This window comes from Oxyura jamaicensis, chromosome 27 (genome assembly GCF_011077185.1).
Source record: "Oxyura jamaicensis isolate SHBP4307 breed ruddy duck chromosome 27, BPBGC_Ojam_1.0, whole genome shotgun sequence".
Lineage (NCBI taxonomy): Eukaryota > Metazoa > Chordata > Aves > Anseriformes > Anatidae > Oxyura > Oxyura jamaicensis.
The window spans coordinates 3343711-3369389 of NC_048919.1; the positions used below are offsets into that span (position 1 = coordinate 3343711).

At 40.1% G+C, this 25679-nt stretch overlaps 1 protein-coding gene across 6 annotated transcripts; it reads right to left on the minus strand.

Moving 5' to 3' along the window:
* Positions 1-1718: 1718 nt before the first annotated feature.
* On the minus strand, positions 1719-25674 carry BRCA1 (BRCA1 DNA repair associated). 6 transcript variants are annotated; one of them, XM_035347821.1, is made up of 23 exons: positions 25397-25674; positions 24641-24739; positions 23586-23639; positions 23221-23301; positions 22633-22721; positions 21700-21845; positions 20879-20984; positions 20256-20301; positions 19616-19758; positions 15767-19114; positions 15252-15337; positions 13498-13669; positions 11633-11750; positions 11308-11465; positions 10500-10822; positions 8938-9025; positions 7962-8039; positions 7434-7474; positions 6453-6536; positions 5978-6032; positions 4454-4527; positions 3894-3954; positions 1719-2958 (listed from the first exon to the last, which is right to left on the minus strand). In XM_035347821.1, exons 1-23 carry the CDS (start codon positions 25609-25611, stop codon positions 2855-2857), a joined length of 5769 nt encoding a protein of 1922 aa, XP_035203712.1. In that variant the 5' UTR covers positions 25612-25674; the 3' UTR covers positions 1719-2854. The 6 variants fall into 6 exon arrangements, with proteins under 6 accessions (XP_035203712.1, XP_035203711.1, XP_035203717.1 ...); XM_035347820.1 differs by having other exon boundaries at positions 20879-20987; XM_035347826.1 differs by lacking the exon at positions 25397-25674 and adding an exon at positions 25280-25302 and having other exon boundaries at positions 20879-20987.
* Positions 25675-25679: the final 5 nt, after the last annotated feature.

Below are 25679 nucleotides of genomic sequence, written 5' to 3' on the forward strand. Positions count from 1 at the left end.
TTAAGAAGGGAAACTCTGCATGGCATGGCAGAGCACTAGCCAGAAAGCATTGCTCAGGTGCTAAGGATACTCACCATCACCTGAAGGGAGAAAAGGAATGGGCCACAACAGTGCTAGAGCAGTGGTTGTGATAAAGTCAGCCCATTCCTGTCCCAGGGCAAGCTCTCATTAGCACTTTGCTCTCCTGAAGTAGCAGAAGCTTCTCCTTTGCATTAGGAATTAGAATTTAACAGCCAAGGGGAAAGGGGATTAAGTCAGTTTTTGCACCCCCCCCGCGTTGCTTTGAAGACTGCCTGGAGTAAAGCTCCTCCTGAAAAAAAGCACAGCCTGAATGTGATGGCAGGAAGTACTGCCCAGCTGGAGCTGCCCAAACTCAGTGCCCAAAGATACCTCTTCTGCAGGAGGAACAACAGCAGAGATTTTCCTTAGAAGCAGACCCTAACGCAGCAGCAGCAAGCTCCTGTTAAGTTACAAGAGGTGAGCAATCTCAATTACATACGCGGCACTTAGGGAAGGAAAAGCCTCAGGCAAATCTACAGACTGCACCAGCCGCTGATTTCAGTCTTCCTTCCCTCTAGAGAATAGCACTGAAGGCTCGTGCAGCCCCTTTCAGGAGGTATCTAGTCCTTTAATGACACAAATTTGACTCTGTTACTAAGCAGCCTCAGGTCATGTCTGTATCAGACAGAGCAGAGCCAAGCCCTGTCTGTAAAATGCACTCACCCGAGGTTTCCTACCTGGAGAAGAGCGATAAAGCAGGTTGCTCTTCCTCGTGAGCAAACAGGGAGGAAACGCAGCTTGGTCCTGATGTACAGAAGGGCATTTCCAGCCCAGGTGGTAGCTGTGGAACTGCGCTGGGCTTTAGCTCTGAAGCTGCAACTGAGACCAGGTAAGTCAAGGTGGATGCCATGACAGAGGCCACATCAGCTGCCCCCAGCTGCCTTCTTCTGTGGACACAGGTGCTTCCCTCACCTGGCTGTCCACTTTGGACTGTTTCATTGATTAGAATCTTAAATTGAGATGCAGATTACTACAAAAGTTCACAGATGCTGTTTCTAATAAAGTAAGCGTTATTTCTAGAGATCTAGTCACCTGCAAGGAGGAAGGCCACCATCACAGGTGTTATTCCCACTGAGAATTATGACTGGGGCTGGTACCTTACCTGCTAGAAAGGACAAGCCTTGTGTCAAGACCTGAGGGACCATTTCATAACAGCAGGAGCAAGCCGGTCCTGCTTGGCCTTTTCCTCTCATCTAAGAGGCAGCATTTAGTCCCCCAGAGCTATAATCTTTTGAGAGGTAGATTAAAAAAAGCCAATGTGGGCTCTAGAGATAAGAGGAGTGTCAGTCTGAAGGTGAGGCGGTGTTGAACAGCCTTGGCAGTTACGAAATGCTGTCACATATAGAAGAAAACAGTAATGTATGGCAGCTGAGCAAACGCTTCCAGCACTTACCCTCCCAATAGCAGCACCTAGTCGGACTATATTTGCCTCCACTTGGCAACTGCACTACACTTGATAACGCATTTGCTTCTTATGTTGATGGGAATTACAATCATGTCTCCAGCTCTGAAGTTCTCATTTACATTTATGACCTCCTCCAGTACATCTCCACACACACCCCCACTGCAGGAGGCTAGACTTCAGACATATTTTCATGTATGCCTCGATGCAGAGTTTAAATGACTGATTCACGTAAGAATGGAACAATTACATGAAATACTTGCCAGAATCAGTTTTACTTTAAGCATCGCAGTATTTATAAATATATTTCAGACGTTTCCAAGACAATCTAGCAGCATCCAAACAATTCTCTGAACATCGCTACAATTTATTACTTTTTTTTTAAACAACAACTTTATGAAAACAGGTTCATTTTCTGCCCTGAAAGTACAAAATTATTTATGAAGTTGCATTGCTTGGCAACAGAAAGAAGCAATATATTTTCTTCCATAAAAAGCAACGTGTTTTCTTTGCAGTCTCATTCTGCAGGCAGGGACTATTTGAAGCAGATTCTTACAGGGCTTATTGTAGGTCACTGGGATACTAAAGTGCATCTATTATTTCTTCATAGGTGCCACACACACTTCTCAGAAATAAAAGTGAAAACATAGGCTTGCTGTTTTAAGGATTGGTTTACATTGGCAATCAAGTGCTGGCTTTTCAGGGAATGTGCTTGTACTAACCAGGAAAACCACCTCCAAGCTGTGCAGGACACTTGGATAGTCACAGAGCTGGATGTGTTGCATACAGGTGGCCTAACAACAGCACTGCTGCTCGTAAAGTCTTCAGAACAGATGTAGTCCACAGCCTAAGAGTAACCATGTTGATACACAAATAATCACAAAATAGTATTTCTTTGTATTGATATACATACATCCTTATTTGGGGTATGTATTTATGCAAAATACAAATATGGAAGTTACTCAGCAGTGCAAGTACATTTTAATTCAAGCCCCGAGCCCAGTATTACTGTTGTAAACAAGTATTCCTTGAAAAAGACCTTAAACATACAGGCAGGCACTGGCTGGGATGGTAAATAATGCATCATCATTTCTCCAAGGAAGCCATGTTCTAAATTCTAGTTAGGTTTTAACTTCAGCTTGTTTTACATGAGTTTTAAGGGACTATTTTCAAACTAGAAATGTTAATCTTTACAGAACAGCAGGCAACTCCATCTTTATACAGTATTTTGATTGTTAATAAAAATATAGTTATTTTACCCTGAAAAGAAAACAACAATTCGCACAAATTCTCTGCATAAGTTACTTACACAAATCCATAGCCCTTAAAACAATTACTAAAGTATCAGTACTGACGAGAATTAAAGCAACGGGAAGAGAAGTGCAGACACCTTTAGGACACAAGGTAAGCATCAAGCTCCTGGCACTTGTAGCAAGCAACGCTGTCTAGCACCCACTCTCGAGTCACCACGGCAACATTGTTCTTTTGCTGGATTGCTGCAAGACAAAGACACACTTGATAAAACTTATCAGTCAGGCAAAGCAGGTTAACAGCGAACATCCTGCTATCTTTTTAGTTAAAACTACTTGCTTTACCTTTGACATCTTAAAGGCTTTGATAAAAGCAAGTTTCTAAAAACAGCAGTGTGACACTACTATTCCTTTTAAAAAGGCAGGTAGTGTTGCTGCTCCATAAAGAACAGCTGCTTGGCAAATGGTCCAGCAGGAAGTTTGGAACACCGCAGAACAAACACTAAAATCAGAGCGCAGTCCCTGTTATCTTTTAACTTAGGACCTCAGTGACATGTTGTATTTGCAACGTCATCTTCCTGGTCCATTGCTTTGCTGAACTCCACCATAGCCTAATTTGGTTCAATTCATCCCAATATCCCATTTAAAAGCAAATCAAGTCTGGACCACTCATACTTTCCAGGTCTCATGGTTTCTCTGAAGGCTCTTGACACCACACAAAAAAAAAAAAATTGGCATCAATCTCTCTCTATGTTTATAAATTAATGCATGGTAGCTGGATATTCTTTCCAGACCAAGAGAATCTCGTCCCATCTGAGGCTTTCTGCTAGATTTTTACTAGTCAGAGATGCTTTTCCCCTTTAGCAAACTTTCTGCAGCACGAAAGGTTTCTGTAAAGCTGATGATATGCAGGACAACGGAGCCAACAGCAAACACACACCACTAGTATCATGTTTACAAGTTCTACTGTCTGACAGACCACCTTTTGAAACTCCATTTCTGATTCTTGAAATAATAGTCTGTCCTTTCAGACTTCAAGGCATACCTCCCCCTTCAAAAGTAGTAGTATTTTATTCCCATTCCTCTACAAAACTCTCTGATATTTAACTATTAAAACCATTCATATGATAGAGACACTCAACGTGTACCATAAGGCAATCCAAGACTGTAAGCAGTTTTACCGTGAGAGCTTGTGCCTTCCATCCAAGCATCTGGCTGCACAACCACAACAGCAGTGGAATTCTAGGATTCCAAGATAAGAAAATAAAAACGTTATCTGTCTGTCATTAAATGACTCTCACACCTATCTGCAGAGGGTGATAACTGGGCTGACTCTGCTTCAAAGAGGATTTCACAGCGGATGTTAAGTGGCAGTGGAAGAAGAAACACATTGGTTGCTATTTTTTTTCTGTTATTTCTCTCCAGGAATGCTGTGACTAAGTTAAGGCACTAAAAGGTTTTTGCACTCTAAGGTGAGGCTCAGTGCTGATTTCAATAAGGATTATCTAGCTGGCTGGCATAGAGTACTCAGATCAGTTTTCAGCTCAGTGTAAGCTTGACTCCTAGTCCAAAGCATGGCAGCCATGCAGTTTTGTATCATTACTGTGCAGGCAGTTCTCTCTAATATTTCTGTATGCACCAGTCTTTGAGGAGTCCAGGAAGGCCAGGTAATCTTTCAACATGCATATTATGTAATGCAGTGATTGGTCTATAGCTAAGAGCAACATTCATTAACACATACCTTTTTGTGGGTGAACAGATGAAGTTGCTTCACTACAGAGGCACCACAAAGCTCCACCATCCATTCAAGATGCCCTGAAGAAGTCAGATAAAAAGATAAATCAGATAATCAGATAAACAGATAAAACAGATGTTTAGATGTAGAGCTTAGTGATACGGTTTAGTGGAGGACTTGTTAGTGTTAGGTCATAGGTTGGACGAGGTGATCTCGGAGGTCTCTTCCAACCTAAATGATTCTGTGATTCTGTAAGTCTATTATTACTGTGCTTTATATCACTTTGAAGCTGACACCAGTCCCTGTATTTTGTTCCAAAGCAAACTGTCACTGTAAAAAGGATGTTGGCTTTAGTACAGAGTAAGCTCTTTCACTTTCTAGCCTGCTGAAGACATCATCTCCTTTGAGCTTCTTCAGCAAGGGCAACAATATCATGAAAGGGAACACCAAGTACAGCAGCCAAAGGATGGAAATCCAAGTCCCAGATGCTTTTGCCAAGTGCTTCCCTCACACTGATCAGAACAACAACAACAAAAATCCAAAACAACACGTGCCCAAAAGTTAAAGAGAAAACCACCAACAATTTATTTCCTTCTACCATAAGGATGTAAGGCACAAAATTCAAATTGAAATCAGAAGTTAGAACTGTGATTATCTCTCATTAACAGAAGTAGCTAAAGTATTTAATTTCCAGCAATTTGTTGAACTCATAGTGAAGAAAGTAAATAAGTCTCGCAAGTATAAGAGCCTTAATTGATCATCACTGCAGCAGGTGAAAGCACTGCATCCTCTGTAGTAATTATCGTAAATGTCAAGAGGTGTAAGGATAATTCACCCAAAGTTATATTGGACAAATTCAAAGTACCTGCTGTAAAAGAAGGACCAAACCACAAAAATACAAATAAAGGGTATAAATGTTTTAAGTAGAAAAATTCTAGTTTAAATTCAAGACATCTGCTATACTTCATTCAGTTTTAAACAACAAAAAAGCTACCCTCCCCACCTTTTCTTTCATATATAAACTGCTAGTTTTGCTGTGTGTTTCACTTTTAACATTTGCTATTAGAGAGATTACATTAATGATCTGTCAACCACTAGAAAAACAAATACCTTGGAAACTGTTTATTAGGACCATGAAAAAAGTCCTCCAATTGTAAGCTTTCAGTAGCATTTAAAACAATTACCTGACAGCATGATATTAATGCTTTTCCTTCATTTCTAGAGAAGCAGAGATAAATTAAACACCTGTTTTGAAATACACAAACTGCCAAAGCATTTTCCTGAGGACATCCAAATAGAAGAGAACGCTTCCTGTTATATCTGGAGATAGAACTGAATTAAATCCTCCACCTACACAATACCTCACGTAAATATTTTGAAAGTTTCAAAGTAAAAGAGGTACAAAAGCAACCAAAAAGAGCTCAAACATAAAATTCTGGTGAATGCATACAGCCCCTCTTCAGATATACACATGTGCGCATACGCATTTTTAATGCTGGGAGTTTGTTCAGTTCCACCAAAATGACATACCTGTAGTCATATCAGTGAAAGGACCATAGCAGCAGATCTCAAAGTCTTTGAAGATCTGAAAAACAAGGAACATATTAACGGAGTACACATATGGTACCCTTACAGGACAACATTTAGCACATTTGTTTCACTGCAATTCTAGGGCTGGTTATTAAGCTACTGCTGCTTCACAAAGCATAACCGAAACCCTTTTGTTTTGCAGGTTACAAATTTAAAAAAACAACAACCAACCTTGTACTGCCCTATACTGATGTTATAAAAAGATAAACATCCACTCTAAGCACTGAGAGTCACTTAAGCAGTTTTATACATGAAAGGTGAGCTCCGTCAGCAGCACTGAAAATATGCTCAATTTGCACAATTCTCTATGTACAGAGCAGCAGGGAAATCAGAAGTAACAAATAGTCAGCTGCTCTCACCACATATCTGAAACAGTCACAGCAGGACAGGATTTTCCTCCCCGATATGCTTGTACCTTTTCCGTCAGAGACTGTCTCGCTCTCTTAGGACCTTGGTGGTCTCTCCCATTGATTACATCTCCTCTAACTTCAAAGTTCTCCTGGAAAATAAACAAGAAGGCTGAAGTTAGAGATTGAGAACACTTTCCTGGTCAGAGTTCCAGATCAGGACAGGAAGATACCAGATTTCAGAACTGGAAACTTCATTTTCTGCACACATTTAATTCTAAAGATTTTTCAAGAAAGAATAAGAGAGCAGAAATGAAATCCCTGCAGTATCCTACAATTTTTAAAGAAACACATTATAGTCAAACGATATTGAAATGTAGCAAACAGTATACGAGTACTCCAACAATAACATTAATTTATCTGTAAAGTCTCATTTGATAGAAGTTAGCTATCAGTATATTCAACATTTTTTATTTCAAGGCATTCATTCTGCAGATAGATTTATATACAACAAATATAGTGCTGCATATAACAAACACTTAATTCTCCACTACTCTCACTGATACAACACTCCCCAGAAATCTGCAGTTGAGAAAAAAAACCATCTAGAAATACAAAAAAAAATTCACTGAAATTGAGGTCATCAAAAACTCTTTCTTCTAGGAAAGGTACTGGAACAATACGCTTTCAGTAGTTGTCTACTGCAAAGTTTAACAACAACAAAAACAAGGCATCAGTATCGCTGTGTTCCAACACGCAGACTATAGATCCCTTCCTCTATGCTGTAATCCATCAACATCCACAGGAACACTTATTAAAAAATACGTCTATAAACTCTTCCAAAAATAACAGGGATCCATTATGAATTCAATAACCCTGAATACCTGTAGTCTAATTGGGGCTTTTGGTACAACTAGGATCCCATTTTTCACAGCTGGATTTGCATGTATTTCATGCTTAGACAATATCTGCGACTACTAGCAGGTTCATCGATGTAACAGCGTTGTCTACACATTTGATATTTTAGTCTAAACGTAAAAAAATCCTACCTCATCCAGTATCGTTCCTTCTTTAAAAGACTGAATTACCCCTAAATGAAAAGAGAGGACAGTACAAGTCATTTTATACAGCAAAGCTGTTCTTCCACTGCCAATAGTTTGACTTCACCACTGTATTAAAATGCAGGTATTTGTTCTAAGGGAAATTAAATACTCTATGTTGCTTGAAAGTATTTAATGAATCTTGCCAGGTTTTTTTACATACTAATTTTGCACTAACTGATACCATGCAGCAAAAACACTTAAAGTAAGAGGGGAAAGGCACATGACAGGGAAGGGAGCAACCCATTGCAGTTAACTGAAAGCAGAAAAAGCATTCAGAAGATAAAGCAGCTTGATGTTACTTTATTTTTTAAAAAACTATTTAGAAGGAACTGCAAAACACCAGATGCTAACATATTCAAGACAGGAAAAGATATATATATATGTATATATTTTTATCTGGAACAAGAGAAGAGTACATTTGTGGTAGAAGTGCAGAGACTACTTTTCTCCCAAACAAAAAAAAGTTATACTTACACTGATAACTAACTACCCATTTTCTTCCTGCAATACCCAGAAAGTACTTCAGTGTCCGTTCACACACCAGCTCCTTATCTGCAGGACAAGCAAAAATAGAGATCTTTTAGTTTTGTTATTAATAAAAAACAGCTCAGATAATTTGTACTGAAAACCAAAAGATTTTGCTAAGTGAGGCAGCAAAATATCAAGACCAGAAAGGTTCAAAAATTCCCGTGTCCTAAAATTTACCTCCCAAATCTGCTCAGCTGAAGGAAATGAGCAGGAACTAATCACGTTTCTGAATTACAGAAGTGTCTTCTGGACACTTCTTTATTTCGTTATTAAAGGTAACAGGCAAGGAAAGGCACAAATACATATCACTATAGTAACGTTAGCATAAACTTTTAGATGACTAGCCATCTAAGCTCCTCTTCGTCTCCACAAGGACACGCACAACTTTCAGAAGACAGTTCCCCCTCTTTGAATGAAGGCAGAACAATCCCTGTCTCCAAAACCACATGGCCATCCTGCTAGTGATATACTGCTTGAAGAAAAAAAGCGAGTCCATAGATTTGGACTAGCAGGATTTTCTGGCTCCCTTTCTCTTTAGGTTTTTTTTTCAAAAGCAACGAAGGCTCATGCCATGGATTCTATCCAAACATGAGCCATCCAGAAGTGCTTCCATGACAGTATATACCATGCCCACACAACCAGATTTGTCTGAAAATATTTTGCTTTTAACATTTTTTTTAATTAAAACACACAAGGAAACAAAGCACAGAAGGAAACAAAGCACTCCCACGCTGATTCTGTGAAATCAAATTAGAGAGATTTGTATTCCCAAACTTAAATACCAAAAATTATGAATACCTTTCCCTCTAAATTATTTAAATTTATTGCTGAACCATCTGCTTGTTGGTTAGTTGTTAGTCTAGAGTCAACTATTTTACTTGTTATGTAAACATGGGGTTCGTTCACATGGCTCCCAACAAACCTGTTTTCATTATGACGTGTGTTGTTCCATCAGAAATGTGATTAGAGAAAGTGCTTTGAGTTTTTCTGGCAAACTTCTGGACCACCATCTGAAAAGCAGTTGTAAAAAGTTAATAGCTCGCAAAACATTATAAAAACAAGTTTATAGGAGCAAAACATACAGTAGCTACTTGAAATTAGTGGTTTTATTCATACTGGCACACAGAGTGTATGCTTCCATTAAAGACACAATAAAAGTCACTAATTTTGGCACCATCCAACAGCCTAAAGAGCTCCCAGTCAGTAGTTTATGAACCAAAAAAATATTTCCTCCTGGAAATGCATTGTAGAAACAGTTTTGAGCTAGTTACTGATGGTCACAAAAGAAGGATCTATTAAGGATCAGTAACTAGCACTAATGTTTTACAAGACTATAATTAAAAAATTCCTTTCTTATGCTGCTTTATTCAGAAGGCCACAAGTTTCAAAAACTGCTAAGCAACAGACTAATGATATACAATACCTCTGCCAGGATTATTAGCAATTCAGAATTGATTAATTATAGAAACCCTCACTATGGAGCAGAATTTGGATAATGAAGTAACAGCTGAGAACAACCCAATGTGAGTTTCGGGGTTTATTATGTATGATAAACTTGTCAGCAGCCTTCATAACAAAACTTAACAAGTTTAAACACATTTTAACAAACAAAAAAAAAAGCATTCAAATTACTTCCTCCTTAGCTAAAGCTGTCACGCATGCCATAAGTGCAACCGAAACCTAGCAAAAGCAGCTTTTTTAAAAATCAGATTGTTTCCAAACAGCCAACCACTAAAACACCGAACAGCAATAAAATCTGTATAGCTGAATTTTTAGTAGTTATTAATAGTGATTTTAGCTCTCACTAAAAGACTGGTGAGAAACGTGAAAGATGTAGGAAGGCATTTCTCCCCAACGTTCTCCACAACAGTGACTATCAGGCTACCAAACGCTGTAAGCAAATTCTGAGAAGAGGGCAGATTTCCAATCCCTTGTGATTACGTTCTAAAACCAGGTAAACATTGGGAAAAAGCGTGTGCTTCTTTTACCAATAAGAGAACTAATTCCAAAAGCTGACCAAATCATTTACCATAAATTTAAGCAGCAGTGCTCTGCACCACTGGTATGAATTGAACAATAAACATGACGGCACTCTGGAACAACATGGGAGTTCAGAAGCTGACATACACATTTATGATCTCTGCACGCATCTCGCTTTAGAAGAACAGGCACTGCAGCATTTGTTTGCCAAGGCCTCCTAAAAATACAGTCCTCTCGCTCTGGGATGTGATTTTCCCCCTAGACAGTAGGGAGTCATTTTAAAAGTTCAGACTTCAGTAAGCTTTATAGGGCTGTTCACAGGCTGCATTCTTCATGTTTTTAGGAGTGAAGTCTGACTTGAGCTGCTATAGTATGATCTGTAGATTACGCTAAGATTACCTCCAAGATTAGTTTCCAATGTAGTTAGATCTCTGTGTTGAGGACTACAGTGATCAAGTGGCATGATTTAAAAACAGATCTCTAAACATTCTGAAATATACTTACGTGTTCGCTTTGATTAAGACCTGATGCCACAATTGACATTTTTTTCCTGGTAGCCACAACTGGACTTGTAGCATTTTCTTTCCCAGCTGCACTGTGCAGAACTGATGTAGGAAAACACACACTTCTCTTCAATTTACATCCTTGGGAATGGCTTTTATTATCATTCTGAGCTACAGCAGAACTATTTGTTGCTTCTGCAGTTTGAAGGTGAGGAGGCTTTACAAAGGAGGAAGAGGCATTTGGATTCCTGGTCACATTTCCACAGAGATCATTTAAGACAGATGCCTTGTTTAATTTAGTCCCAGACTCCTCATCTGCATTTTCTAAAGGAGAAGAAATTAATTCTTATTAACTCTTGAAATAATTTCATGCTTCTTTTAGTCACAGTGGAAAGCTGTTGCATCTCCTTTTAAGTTTTACGTGCTGCAATCATTTCTTGTGCTTGTTTACAATTTCACCTTTGCTTCTCATTACTTTTTCCTGACAGATAGCTGAGACACCACAATACCTGTAAAACTCTTAGCAAGATGTCCTGCAAAAAGCACTGATCTGCATGTGAGACAGATAATGACTCCCACCACTTTAAAAATGTTCCTCAACTTCATCCTGAGGAACAGCCATACATTTAGACAGTTGGACTGCCAAACATGAAGTAACATCTTTTAAAATCCGTCAGGAATACAAGAGTTAAAATCCTCAATTTACTTGCCAGCAAATAGCAACTTTTGAGTGTGTGTGAAAAAAATATGAACAGCATCTGGAAAGAGTAGAAATAAAAGAGGGATGTTGTATCCCTCTTCAACGTTACCTTCTTCACTCTGACTATATTCTTGCACTGCTTCCTGCACAGGTTTTGTCTCTTGAGGAGCTTTGTTCTCCACGACACTATCGTGCTGAAGGTCTTCCTCCAAATCCGGTCTCTTTGACCAAGAGGATTTCAGAGAGGGATACAGCAGTTCAGGAGACCTTGAGAGGAAGAATTGTCATCTTTTTTTCACTCTCAGTATCACAAGCATGTAGCAACAACTATGCTACCGCAATTGCTCAAAAGCTGAAAGGAATTTACTTCAAGATTCTTTTCAACTTTTTATTATACAAGGCTAAAAATAAAAGCAAAAAAAAAACAGGTTTACCTTTCAATCTCATTTACTTTACTGTTAGAAGAATCACTTGGTATAACATGGACATCATCGCCTGAAAATCCCTTTGAAGTGCTGCATTTGTGATTTCCTTCCGAGGTTGACTCTGCTCCTTTAAAAAAAAGAGAGCAGTTCTTAAGCGAAAGAAAAGCAACTGGTCTTAATCGTTTCTTCAGATGAGAAGTCAAGCATTCTCCAAAAGCTCCATCTAGATACATTTCAGAGTGGCGAGTGTCCCCAAACAGAAATCTACACAGAATGCTATGCCCTGAGAAGCACAGCTAATAACTACGTTTGATTTCATCTACAAAGCCGAGGTGTATGCTGACCTGTTAGGTGGAAAAAAGCAGATATATTAAATAGGCCAAAGACAAAATTACTTTACTTAGTGCAGTTTATTTACAAATCCCCTCAACACGTTACTGCATCTGCGTTCACAAGCAGTAGAAAGGCATTTATTTGGCAGCTGGAAGATGCCTGCAGTTTTTAACAAGCCATCAATAACGCTAATCAGTTTAAGCTTTTACGAGACAGAAATCCATATTCTAGAATAAAAACGTAAACATGCACCAAATTAATTCGATTAATTTTCCAGCCTGAAGGAAACTAATCATTAATTTGCTGCCTTAATCCTCAAAGGGTCTGTTGATATGTATCTGTAATAGTTTGACTTACTGCCTTTAGAAATGTCACATCTCAAAACCTGTTCTTTGAAATGACGGAGTATTCTCAAACCGCAGTAAACTCAATGCCATGCCATTTTGCCTCCTTAACTAAGCACAGATTAGAGACTAACCAGTCTTTTAGCGTTCAATATACCGTTAATATCTTAACAGCTGAAGAGATCCAGAAAGATAAGATTACTGTGTATGGCTTTTACAGTACAGCAAAGGCATAGTAAGACGCTAAATGGCTTTGAATTCCAGAATGCTAAATTACCCTAACTGCCTTCAGAAAACAAAGGTAACTTACTGAAATAAGGCCACAGAACTAGAAATATATACGTAAATATTTAGCAGCAAGTGGTATAATAAAACACTGGTGCAATTTATCTAAGAGTTCAACAAGAAATACATCTTTGGAAGTCTTTAAATCAGTATTGGGTGCCTTTCTAGCGCTGTGAGAAGTTCAACAATGAACATCTGGACTTACTCGAGGCTTTGGTCAAAGACAGCTCTATGTTCTGTTGCAGACAGCTTGTCAAAACACTAATCTCAGTATCGCCCTCTCCCTAACAAAGAAAAACTTGATATGAAGCCCTCTCACACAGTCAGCAGCACGTGATTATTAAAGAATTCTTCAGCATGTATTTACTGGCAAGGACACTTGTGTTCACGTACTGTTGAGGGGATTTACGATCCACACACCACTATCGGTATTCCTCCCCCAACCCTGGCCCCAAACAGCAACCTGACCCACATTCTATTACTTTTAACTGCCAATACCTATGTAAACTCCTTTCTGTCTTGTTCTTTGGTATGTTAGAGGGAGGTTTCTACCACAGCAATAGAGGCCAAGTCCTTTGGGTATTCAGCCACCCTTCTAGCCCCTTACCCATCCCAGTGAAAACAGGAGAAATGACAGAAGAGGAACAGGGATTAGTACTGCCAAGCCGCAAGGCCTACTTATACCACTGTGTCATCCAGCACAGATCTGGAACAGGAGTGGTTTTAGACTGCATAGTACCTAAGTTATAAATACAACAGGTTTGTCTCACCAAATAGCTGAATTTAAGCAAATTTTAAATTGATACACGAGCAGAATTTAACGCCGTAATTTGTGGTAGAGGAGAAAAAGAGCTAATAATAGCCACACAACTGTTCACAGGATAGCTAGGAAAGGTTTTGTTTGCTGTTTACCTCTTTGCCTCATTTGTTCCACTGCAAGTGTTCCTTCACTCCTGGGACACGGCAGCTCCATACACACAGGTAAGAGCTCGGAGTCCTGACTCTCATGCTGCTGTAGCACTGCTTCAAGCGCAGCCATTTCTTGTTGTAGTTTTTTCAGGTTGTTCTGCATAGCATTCTTCTGCTGCAAGTGATACATGATTGTACCAACATTAGCAAACTCAGTTTTAAACAATACTTTCAGTTTAGCAAATACTTGAAAATTAGCAAAGCAATTATGAATTACTTTTTACTATGTGTTGAAGAGGCAGCTAGGATGGTTTTACTGTAACAAACACGTGCTACGTCAAAGGAAAGAAAAAGAAATCAGTCTTTTCACTGTTCAAATTATTCCACATTTAAAGGCTCACCATAGCTTAATTAGTCAGGGAAAATAAAGCCTTTTGCAGAAATTTATTTAAAAATTATTTTGCTCCTGTTGCATTAGCTTATATTAGCCACTTAATTTAAAAATTAATAATGAACATCAGGCATTGAGCCTCTGCACCTTCCTCCTTTATGAAAACCTCAAAGACTGCTTACAAAAGGAATAAAATACTTCATCCTACTCTTTCCTACTTTGTCTCTGAATACTACAGTACCCACTACTAAACACGTCATGTGCCTCCTCATAACAAGAGCTTCAAAGGATTCTTTTAAAAACCTAAAAGCTTCACCATACAGGATAAAGTGGTTTCCACAGTCCTGACCATTACCATTTGTAGCTCTAGCACTGACACCACGTGGAGATTCCTTGTTATTGAATCAATGAAAAGCAAACAAAAAACAACCCCCCTCCCACCACACAACAAAACAAAAGCAACAAATAAAAACGTAAACCCACCAAACAAAACCCACTGACAATCCCCAAGCAAAAGCTACCATACTTCCATTATTCCATTCAAGCCAGACAAATCCATTCTGCCCCGTGATGCAGCTTCGTTAATAATATCCTACAAGTTGACCATGTTTTGTACCGATGCAGTATATGGAACCACCACCCATAAAGCACAAAAATGCAGCTCTACCTTCTTTGAAATACATTAAAACCCACAGTAATCTTAATGCTCAAGGGGGAGATCTGGCATGAGACTTACCTTGAAGCTATCGAAGACAAAAACAAACAAAAACCTCACACCAATAACCTAATACATAATTCCAGGCTATTAAACAGTAATCAATAAAATTAGTATCGGAGAAAAGATGTTGTGCTAGGCAGATCTTTCACTGAACATGGCTCTTACTCTTATTTACATTTATAATATTCTAATACAGATTTTTTAGTTTTATCTTTACCCTTTAAAGGTAAGGCTCCATGCCTCTAAATATAAGGACCGGATTTTTCATAGCGCTTAGCATTGATCATTATAAATTCCACAGCAATGAAGCCTTTAAATATAGGAAGCTGAGGCTTCCAGCGTTGGTCAAGAATGGAGATTTATTAACTAGCAACTTCCACAATTAAACACCGTAATCAACACCACGTAACAAGCTACAGCCATTAAAATGTACCATTACCATGGAAGACAAAGTCAGACACGTAACGGCATAGAAGGCATTCAACAGTTTGTGATTAATTAGGCCCTTGAATGTAACTTATTATGCTGAAAGCAGTTTCCCATGGCACTGACTTCACAGATTTGCTTATATCCTAGAACGGATACTAGGCAGTGATGGTGGAAATGTACATAAACTAGGTTTAGAAGTCAGTGTGTAAACTCACTCACCTGTGTAGAAAGGATTTCACCCTGAGAGAATGGTCCACATGAATCCTCTACGTGACTTGTTTCACTGTCATATCCAGATGCTTCACCTTGAAGGAGATGGAAGATAATCCAAGTTAGTTATAGAAAAAAAAAACAAACAACACGATAACAAACCAAGCTATCCACAATTTTTATCACAAAGCCCTTTTAGCCAAATTTTAACTATAATGATAAAATGACAAGGCTTGGAAAGGCTTAAATTAGAAGCCCAGGTCTACTTCAAGTGAACCTTTCAAAGAACATGAGGACACGTGTACAGCACAGTAAACAAAACAAAAAAGCCTTAGTTTTATTTCCTGGAAATTAAGAAATTAAGCTTCCTAGCATTGTTTTTGTTTGATTGCTTTGAGCTGCTACATTCCTTTCCAAAAGCAAGCACCACATAAACACACGACAAAGTTCCCGTGCAACCTTCAAGAACTTTCATGCAATGACATTACAAACATAGCAGAGAAAATAAAAATCTTGGTTTGTACCTAGGTTTGTCCCCTGGTTTGGGTCTTCTTGGCATTCATCTTTGGAGTTCGTTTTTCTTCTCTTCCGCCCGCCAGTGCAACTCTGAAGGGTTTCTTTGCTCTCGCTCACGTTGCTCGGTTGTTTGGACGCGTGAGCTTGTAATAAAGGTTTCTTTGGCTCCTGTGCTCCATCAGCTGACTCTTCAGACACATTGGACTGGGAAGAAAATAAGTTCACAGAGCATTCTGACTCCTGGCTTGGTGAAGCACAGCCATTGCTTAGGGCAGCATCAGGTGTTTTCTGCACGTTGTTGTCCTCACAACCCTGAGGCAACGCGTTGGGATCTCCTGAAGACCCCACGGCAGACGTCGCCTGTTTATTGGTCTGCAAAGGTGTGCTTACTGACTTGCCAAATATTAATGCCTGAAAACACGGCAAGTCTTCATCCTCACTAGATTCTTCAGATGAAGACTGCAGTTTCTGTGCCCTTCTCCGAGACCTCTGAACCCCTTTAGACCCTGGTTTGGGACTAACACCTCCGTTGTTTCGTTCTTTCACCAAGTCACTTTTTACAAACACAGCAGAATTGTCTTTCCTCTGAGCTTCACAAAAGCTGACATTCTCTTCACTATCATCATCGGAGCACATTAAACCATCAGGGGTTTCAGACGTATCTGTACAATCACCGCTACCTTTGAAAGGTTCTTCTAGAGTCTCTGCAACTAAGCACTCCGGCACCCCTCGGCTGGCAGTTTGTGTCGCTTGCTCTTCATCCCCCTTTACTCGTCTTCTTTTGCTACTTCTTTTTTCAGTGTCTTTGCAGTTCAATTCTGCAGACCTTTGCTGACAAGCTGTAGGACAAGCCATTGATCCGGGATGAAAACATAGCACCGGTCCTTCGCTGTCAACAAAGTCGGCCTTTTCTACTTGATTGCTTTCTGAACTGAAACACGTTTCACTGACTGTGTTAAGATCTGTCCTCTGGAAAACGTGCTCTTCTGTGTTACTCTGATCACTTTGACTTCTACTGCATTTAATTGGATTTTGTCTCAACGCTCTTTCTGCCCCTACATCAGTTGACGCTGTCTTTTCACTTCCCTGCTCTCCCTTTTGTGGTCTGTTTTCACCTTCACTACGAGCAGCACCCATTCTTACCGGTGTCATCAAATTCCCTTGATGAGCAACCTGTGAAACATCTTGACAGTCCGCAGAGAGCACACATTCAGCATTGCTGACAGCGCACGACACCGGACTAGCACAAGCAGATTCAGAGTTCATCTTCTCTTTCTCACAAAGATTACTCAAGTTCTCGGCAGTTTTCTCTTCCTGCAAGTTTTCTGTATTTAAATATTTACCATGCCTTTTTCCTACCTGATCAGCACATGAAATTTTTAGCTTCTCAGATGCAACATCATCTACTTCACGTGCTTTCCTGGGAGTAGGATAAAGGCTGAACGATAGGCGCTTTGAATTCCTGAATATATTGCGCAGATACTGCGTGTCTAGCTCGCTGTCTTCAGATTCCTTGGTCAGTTCTGAAACATTTTTCGCCATCGGTGACTTTTCAGTCCTGAGGCCCTCTGGACCATTTTGTGTACAGTGCTCTTTGTCCTCGGGTAAAGTAATGCATGATTCAGCCCTCTTCCCTTCAGGCAGGTGGGAAGCAGTTTGCACAACAGTCTTTGAAGGAGACTGGAGGAGGAAAGGGTTACCCAGCATCTCACCTTCTTGTGAACCTGCTTTGGGTGAAGAGGAATTCAAACTTGAATGCTGCTGCGAAGGTGCAGGATTTAATAGACTTTTTCCAGTTTCTGCAGTCTCAGATGAATTTTTTGGACTAATCTGTATTGCATTTGCTTCCAGATCAGCACTCTCTAGATTGGTGAGTGGCTTGCAACTCAATACATCCTGCTGCTCACACAGGTCTTTGCATTCAGAATCATGAACTAACACAGTCTTTTCAACTCCAAAGACAGACCCTTCCTGGTCACTGTCACATTTGCTTGCTTCCTTAATTACTACCCTTTTTGCTGTCTCTTTTGTCATTTCTTCAGAAAGTAACTGGAGCCTCCTGCTGCGCCTGACTTGCCGTTGCTCAGAATCAACATTCCTTGGTTCTTCGCTGCTTGGGTAGCTCTCAATCAGTGTCTCAGCTGGATCAGGGGAACCAGAGTTTTTATCCACTACTAACTGTAAAGTGCACATAGTTCTAGTTGAACGTCTGCATCTTTTTGCTGCAGAACTTGTATTTTTAGTGCTCTTCTGATCAGAGTTATTCAGTTCTAGCTCTCCTTCAAAGTGCTCACACGTTACCTTTTCAGTGGCATTTTTCAACATGGATTCTCCCTCCTCAAATTCTGCTAGCATACTACCCTTTGTTTTCTCATGCAGGGGATCCTCCTTAACAGCAGAACTTTCATCACATTTTTTCTTTTCAGCATCTCCAAGGCATGAGTTAACACTTTGAGGGCATCCACCTGCCTCCTCTAGATCTTTTTTCTTGATGAAGTCCTCAGGCTGCAGGTGACGGACAGCCTTCCTTTTTCGTTTTAGGCTGTCTTTTCTGGAATTATTTAAGCACTCCTGAACAGCAGGCACATCTTCCTTTTTTGTAGTAGGTATCTCTCTCAAGATAATAGGGGGATTTGACTTCCTCTCTCTCTTGTATGTTTTACCAAATATTTTGTCTTTGATGCTGTCTGTTTTTTGTTTGGACCATCTCTTGTTTCCTTCAGACACTGTCGTTTCCATGAAACCTAACACAGGGCTAGTCTTCTCTGAAATACAGGAATCTTTATCTGATAAAGCATCTCCTTCACCTGAAACATCACTTGCCTCAGCAGGATCATCATGGGATGAATTGGAAGATAGAATCTCATTGCTTTTTGAAAACCATTCGTTGACTTTCTGAATGCTTCTTTTCAACCTCTTCCTAGAGACTTGATGCAGCGTAGGACAGTGTGGTGTCTCTGGCTGAAGGAGCTTCTCCAGAGGAGATTCTTTTTCAGAATCATTCTGAGATTCACACATTTCCACATCTTCCACATTTTGCACATCATCATCTATTTCCTTGCTTTTATCCGGTCTGTTCTCTGAGCTATCTTCTAAGTCAAACTCTTGGCTTTTATTACTGCACTGAGTTTGCTCTGCATCCATTTCTTCTGCATTCTTAGGAAAAGACGTGTCCCCATTCTTTAAGGGACTGGCATTATCTATTCTGTCACACCTCTCTGTGAGCAGGTCTGTGGCAAGAATGTTTAAAGGAGAACTCTGGCATTCCATCTCGTTCACTTCATCAGGATTGGCATGTTCAGTGACGTTCTGCGTGCTTTTCTTGCTCAAGGCTTCCTTTGAGAAATCACTTTCACCTGAAGATTTATAAGCATTATGAATTATTAAGTCCTATTTTAAATGCACAGGAACAATGACAAGCTTAACAGCTTCTACTTGGTTTTAAAAGAACAGTTCTTGTTTCCCTCCAAAACAGGATGCTGCAATGTACAAGCCTCTCTCCAGACAAAGGTGAAAATATCAGATTACACATGATGCATGTTCATCCGACTACTTACACAAATTACCAGTGCTCTTGTGTTATGAGGGACAATATAATGGCTTATATAGACCAAAGGAGCTTGCACTTTGATCGAGTTAATTTTCCCTTCCGTTTCTGTGCACAGAATGTGCACATTAAGTGCCTAGTCTACAGGCAGTCTTCTATTATACTGTCACTAGCTGTAGGCATCAACAAAACTACAGAACACAAGACTACAAGAATATATATTTAATAGTGTGAAATCACAATGTTCACTTGTGGTCTTTCTTCCAAGCTTTCCTCTCAACCATTTTTGTCACTAGATTAATGAACACACCTATGGCATTTGGCAGAATTATTTCTTTAGCTCTCAGCTCAGTAGGTCGTGTATTGCAAGAATATTCATTCCCCTTCTCAGGACTCTTAGGTTCTTCTTGCTTTTCTTGAGATGAAATCTGAACCACTTCTTTGTTTCCTAACCTGTTGGGAAGGTGTGTGAAAGAAAAAAAAAATCTACTTTCATTACAGAGCTAACCACGATTTGACACAATAGGAGACTTAATTTAATTTCCCCTTATTGCTGTTGGAAATAACTTTTACAGAAATGAAGCTGCTGAGTAAAGACAACCATGCATGACTGACACTGGCCACTACTAGATCCCTTCAGGATTCCAGACACTTGAACAGCCACCACCCCCAGTCCTGAACTTGATTTTATTTTCTAAGGCATACTGCAAACTTTTCTTTGGAAGCATTAACGTCTATGTAAAAGACAAAATATTTAGAAAACAGCTTGACAGCGTATCATATGACAAACAGGAATCAGCTAGCCATTCTACCCTGATATCTCAAAGCTGAAAACCACTTGAGAGCTTGAGAACTCCTATCAGACCTATGCTAAGTAACTAAAGCAGAGTAATGGGAGTACTGAACTGTTATATTCAAAAAATATGAATTCCTTAATAACCTTTACTTACCCAGTGTTGCCTGCCTGTTTGCAAAGCTCTTCAGATGAATCAGTGCCTAAAAACAAATCAGCTGTTATTGTGTGAAAGGATTCAGAGAAAGGCAACTTGTCAGCCTCAGTGTTTATCATCACAGAGGCATGTGCACCTAGTTCTTTCCAGAGGCAGATGCTTTCAACTTTCATCAGATCAAGTTCAACCGACATAATTATCACAATTTCACTGTACAAAGTATCTACATAGCTCCAGCATAAAGCTCTGCTTCCTGTTCCAGGGGATGAGGTTTTTAAAAACAGTGACTTGTAACTTAGTAAGAGTTAATTTCTAATTTCCAAATTTATAAAGGAAACAGTTGCCTGCATTTAGAACTGGAAGTCAGAGCATTATATTTGAATTTCTGTCTCAGATCCTTTGCTTAATATTGGTAGAAGCAACAGTAATCCTTACAAAACAGCAGTTATCTTTTAGTTACAAATAGATTTTTAGATCTGTCAGTCTGTTTTATATTTCATTCTGTTCTCTCTTCAAGCGTTGAGAAGAAACCAGTGCTTTTAGATACTGAACTTTTTCACCTTTCATTACTTTGCAAGCATCATACTTGAGCTTAGCCAATATGGATCTACAACAGCTCGTACCAAGCTCTATAAGTACTCCTTTCTCAAAGTCACATTTCTGGTTTCGATTTCTTAGGGAACGCCTTTTCACACTGGTGTCTGTACGCTGTGCATCCACGTTAGCTCCCTGCTGACAGGAGAATAGAAAGGTTATTAATAACAGTAGGTTATTTAAAAACAACAAAAAAACACAAAGTAATTACTTGAACTACACAGGGGGGCTGATATGAATGAACTAAGGGAAAGTATTTAAATTGGCAGCCACTATGCAAAATGCCAATATATGTAACTTATTACCATGATTTATAATTTATTATCCTTTCTGGTATCAGGAATAGAATGTATTAATAAAAACAGTTGCCATGCATTTAACAGCTTAAATCAATAAGTTTTATCATACTTAATATTCTGTTCAGTACAAGTAGCTAAGAACGATTAATAATGCACTGTGAACAGACTCATACACGTAGCGGTCACCGTTAAGTCGGGTTAATTCATGGTCTTACCCATAAAAAAGTAAAAAGCCTCTACAAATAGTTATTTAACAGCCTCACTAAACAAGCTGTGAAGAAAAAGCTTTCAACCCTAGCAGCAGTAACAGAATATATTAAGGCAGTATTATCTTTTCATGACTTCTTTTCTTTTTTAAGTGCAATATATGCAAGCAACTTTTGAACAAGACAGAAATATTCAGATATTCTTGTCTGAAATAATATTCAGACAGGAATCTGAAAGCAAAATGAAATCTCCTATTCCATTCATCTATGTACGTGCGTATACACACATTCCAAATAAAATGCTAACCAATCCAAAAAATACATTGCGCCAAAGAAAAATATTACCAAGCTGCAGTTTTCTTGTTCATTTTCTTTAGCACTTCTTTTCCTGTTTCTGAAACCCTTACTCTGGATGACAGAACTTTCATTACATGGAAGCTTTGCAGTAGTGGCTTCTGTGGATGATTTAGGAAGGTGATGGCTGTTTAAAACTAGGAAGCGTCAACAGAAATAAATTACATAAATATTTTCTTACATTGAGCCTGACAGCAGGTATCTAATACTGACCTTGTTACCTGAATTAAGTACTGAAATGTTAAGTTTTGATCTTGGTAACCAGTTTTCCCCCCAAATTTTACTTTTATGGGTAATCTAGCAAGAAAGGGGTCCAGCCGTAGTGATTTTAGAATGACTGAACAAGAACTTGAAAATAAAGTCTAATTTTTAATAGCACAATGTCCTCCTTACTAAGGAAAAAAATAGATAAACCTATCTCAACAGAACAACCAACACAAGTTATTCAAAATAGAAAAAAAACTTCTCTCACTTGCCAATACATTTTACAATTGTAAAGCAGTGGGTGCTAGAAAGGATCAATTTGGATTCCAAAAGGATAGAGCTGAATAGAAGTTAACATATACTGTTAGGGTACTTACTAATTCATGCCCCAAGGTTTTCAAAGTTAAAGCTGCAAGATTGGGTGTAATAGCAAATCGAGAACAAGTCTTTGCCACAGAGTTGTAAGCTAAAGATTATTTGATACTCATTCAGCCATACTTTGGGAACTGAAAGTTAGAGCACAGCTTGGAATCAATACAGTAAAAACCCTTAAGAAAGTTTAAGATACTAATGTAGGAAAATTAAGGGAGCTTTCTAGGGAACTTGTGCTTCTATATCCTAGAAAACACTTCCAAAAATTCTTCCCATTTAGAGTACCGCACAGTAAATGAAACCCCCAGTAAATAACTATGCCAAAAACGTCAAATTCGTAACACTTACATTTTACTCCAGTGTCAAGCTCAAATGCGTGGATAGCTTCCAACAGCCCTTCAATCAGCTGCTTAAATCTGGAATTTTCCTTAAGACTTCTGAAAGAACACCACCACATGAGATGTTTTTAAGACAAACACATGGGTAAGCTATTAACAGTTCTCTTAGAATATAGACTGAATAAAAAAGGAGGAGTAAAGCTGCAAAGTGGAATACGAGACAATAGAAAACTGTGACCAAGGAGTATCGAGACAATTCCCCAGAACAGCCTACTATTGTAATTAAAACATTATCACAAAGGGAAAATGTCGTATTACTTTTCCTCATGTAGGTTTAGCACAGAGAAACTAGCTGTAATGACTTAACAATAATACAGCCTATAATCGATAGCACAAACGTTTCCTAAGAACAGTGTCTGTGACCTGTGATCACAGGTCACGCTGTGCTGAGCTAAAGCATTACTCCTTCGGAAACTGACAGATCCCTCCATCATTTTTTTCTTTCGTTTTTCTGCTAAGACAGTTATGAAACAACGATTCATCTTCTCCTCAGAGTTCAAACCTCTCATCCCCAAGCCCACTTGCAGAGATGCATTACCTCTTAGTAACTTCAGCCTTACACAGAGGACACTGTACCACTCCATTTTTCTTTTTGCTGAGGAGTTTATACATACAAAACCTAGAAAAAAAAGAATAATCACAATGCAGCACTTAGTAGAAATCCTTCATTATCAAGCTGAATACCTGGATTCTTATTCTCGTGTTACAACGAATTCATCAATCCAATGTGGTACGTTTGTGGAACTGCAGTTATTGCTTATTCAGAATGTATGTTTTCCCCTAAAATAGCTGCATATTAAGTTATGAAAACACAGCATACATCTTCAGTAGTAAAGAAGTATAATACTTCTGTGAATACAAATAGATTCACTAAGCATTGAAATTAGAAGTTTGCAAACCTACCTGCAGAATATGTGATCACATTTTGTTGAAACGGGCTCTTTCACTACATCCAAGCTGCAGAAAAGAAAAATAGAAAAGGAAAACATAACTTCTCTGTTCCTGTTCAAAAATAGCAGTAACAAAACAAACTTCAGAAATACAGTCGCTTTCCTGAACTTAAACCTGGTGTTGGAACACTAACAGCTGCTTTTTCAATTCTGACCTCCCGTGGCAAGGGCAAAGGCGCAGGAGCACACGTAACAGAAAACAAAAAATATACCTTTATGACTTAAAAACAGCAGTTACAGGAAAGAGTTTCCATTCTCGCTCTTGTGACATTAAGTCCATGAATAACTAAGCCACCCATCCAGCAGTCACACCTCAGCAAGAAGCACGCTGCCTTTTCAGAAGAATTAGGATTCAAGTTTTTAACCCTCCTGCGTAGCTCTATAGACGTTCTATGTTTTCTACCGCGTTTTTGCAGTAGCTGATGTCATCAACATAGAAGTTATTTTGGTTCCCCAAAGGCAGTAACATAACATGTTAAAAAACCCTTAAGAAGATTTAAGGATTTAAAAACGTTTGTCACAATAGACAAAAAAAAAATCTGCAACACAGTTCACCAACAGCAAGAGCCCTTTAAAAGCCGATCGGACGTTGTAAATATTTGGGCATTAGGCAGAAGTTATGCTACTTGAGCATTTGTTTACATTGCAGAAGTACAAACCACACTTACCTTTCAGTGACAAAGAACCTTATTGCTTTTGAAACAACGCTCTAATTGGATAAGTTGTTTGTTTGTTTTTTTTTCTGATAATCAGATGAGTGTTTTTTACTTCAGGTGGATAAAGCACTGAGTCATTGAGTTAGCAGCACAAAAACAATGCTTGCCAGAATATCTCAGCAAAATTCACTTCCTGTCTTGTGTTTGCTCTTAGACAACACCAGTGTTAAATAATTTTAAAGCATTACTCCTTGTGTTTTCTTATGACCACACCGCTCACGAAACGCTTCACCGGAAGGCAAAAATAAAGCCCAAACCCCAACGCTGTGTGATTCCCCGGCCCCGGCCGTACCAAATGGGGCACTCCAAGTTCTTCCGCATAGCCGAGAGCACGTTCTGCACCTCTCCAACGGCAACCACGGCCAGGTCCATGCTTTGCAGACCGAAATACCTGCAAACAATATGAAAAAAAAAATATACACGAATAATCGGTTGTGTTCCTGCACTGCTCCGCTCTATGGAAGTCTTTTTTCCCTTACACCTTCCCCCGACACGCCACAAGGGTCAAGGAATCGTGGAATACCCCAAGCTAGGAGGGACCCGCAGGGATCACCGAGCCCAACCCCCGGCTCCACACGGGGTTACCCCAAAAAATCAGCCCGGAAAATTCAGCCCAGGGCCCGCACCTCAGCCCCTCACTCCGGGGCGAGGCTCCCCGAGCCTCCCGCACCCAGAGAAGACCCGAAAGCGCTACGGGACGGCTCCGGGCCACGCCACAAAGCCTGAAGAGCACAAGGGGAAGCCCTGCGGCCGTTACCAGCGCTGCGGCTCGGGAGGAGGCCAGGGGGAGGCCGGTTGGAGGCTACCCGGAGGAGGTAGCCCGGAGGCCGCAGCGCTCCCCCCCGTTCATCACCCGCCCGCCGCCGCCCTGTCGCATTTCGCGCCCTTCCCGCCAGCCAGAAAAACAACGCACCCTAACAGCCAATCGCACCCGCCGGCTGCGTCACGTGGTCCGAGAACGGCTTTCTTATTCGCTGCTTTCTTAGCGAAGGGCCCTCCCTCTGTTGCTAAGGCGGGGAACGAGGCGTCTGATTGGCTGCGGGATTCCCTCGTGACCTCTAGTTGCTCCGCGGGCGCTGCGACCATGCGACGCACTGCATTGTGGGAGCACCGGAAGTGCGCGGCTGCTGGCTCGCCGCCCGTCCTCCCGCTTCCGGCTTCCCCGGGTTGTGTTATTGTTGTGCTTCTACAGCGCGCGGCCCCGCCTCCCGACCAATCAGCGCGGAAGGATGGCTGAGCGACAGGGAGGACGACCAATAGCATCGCGAGAAGGGCGGGAGGGGGCTGGCTGGGGTCTGTCCGCCATGTTAGGGCCGGCGGGGCTCTGAGGG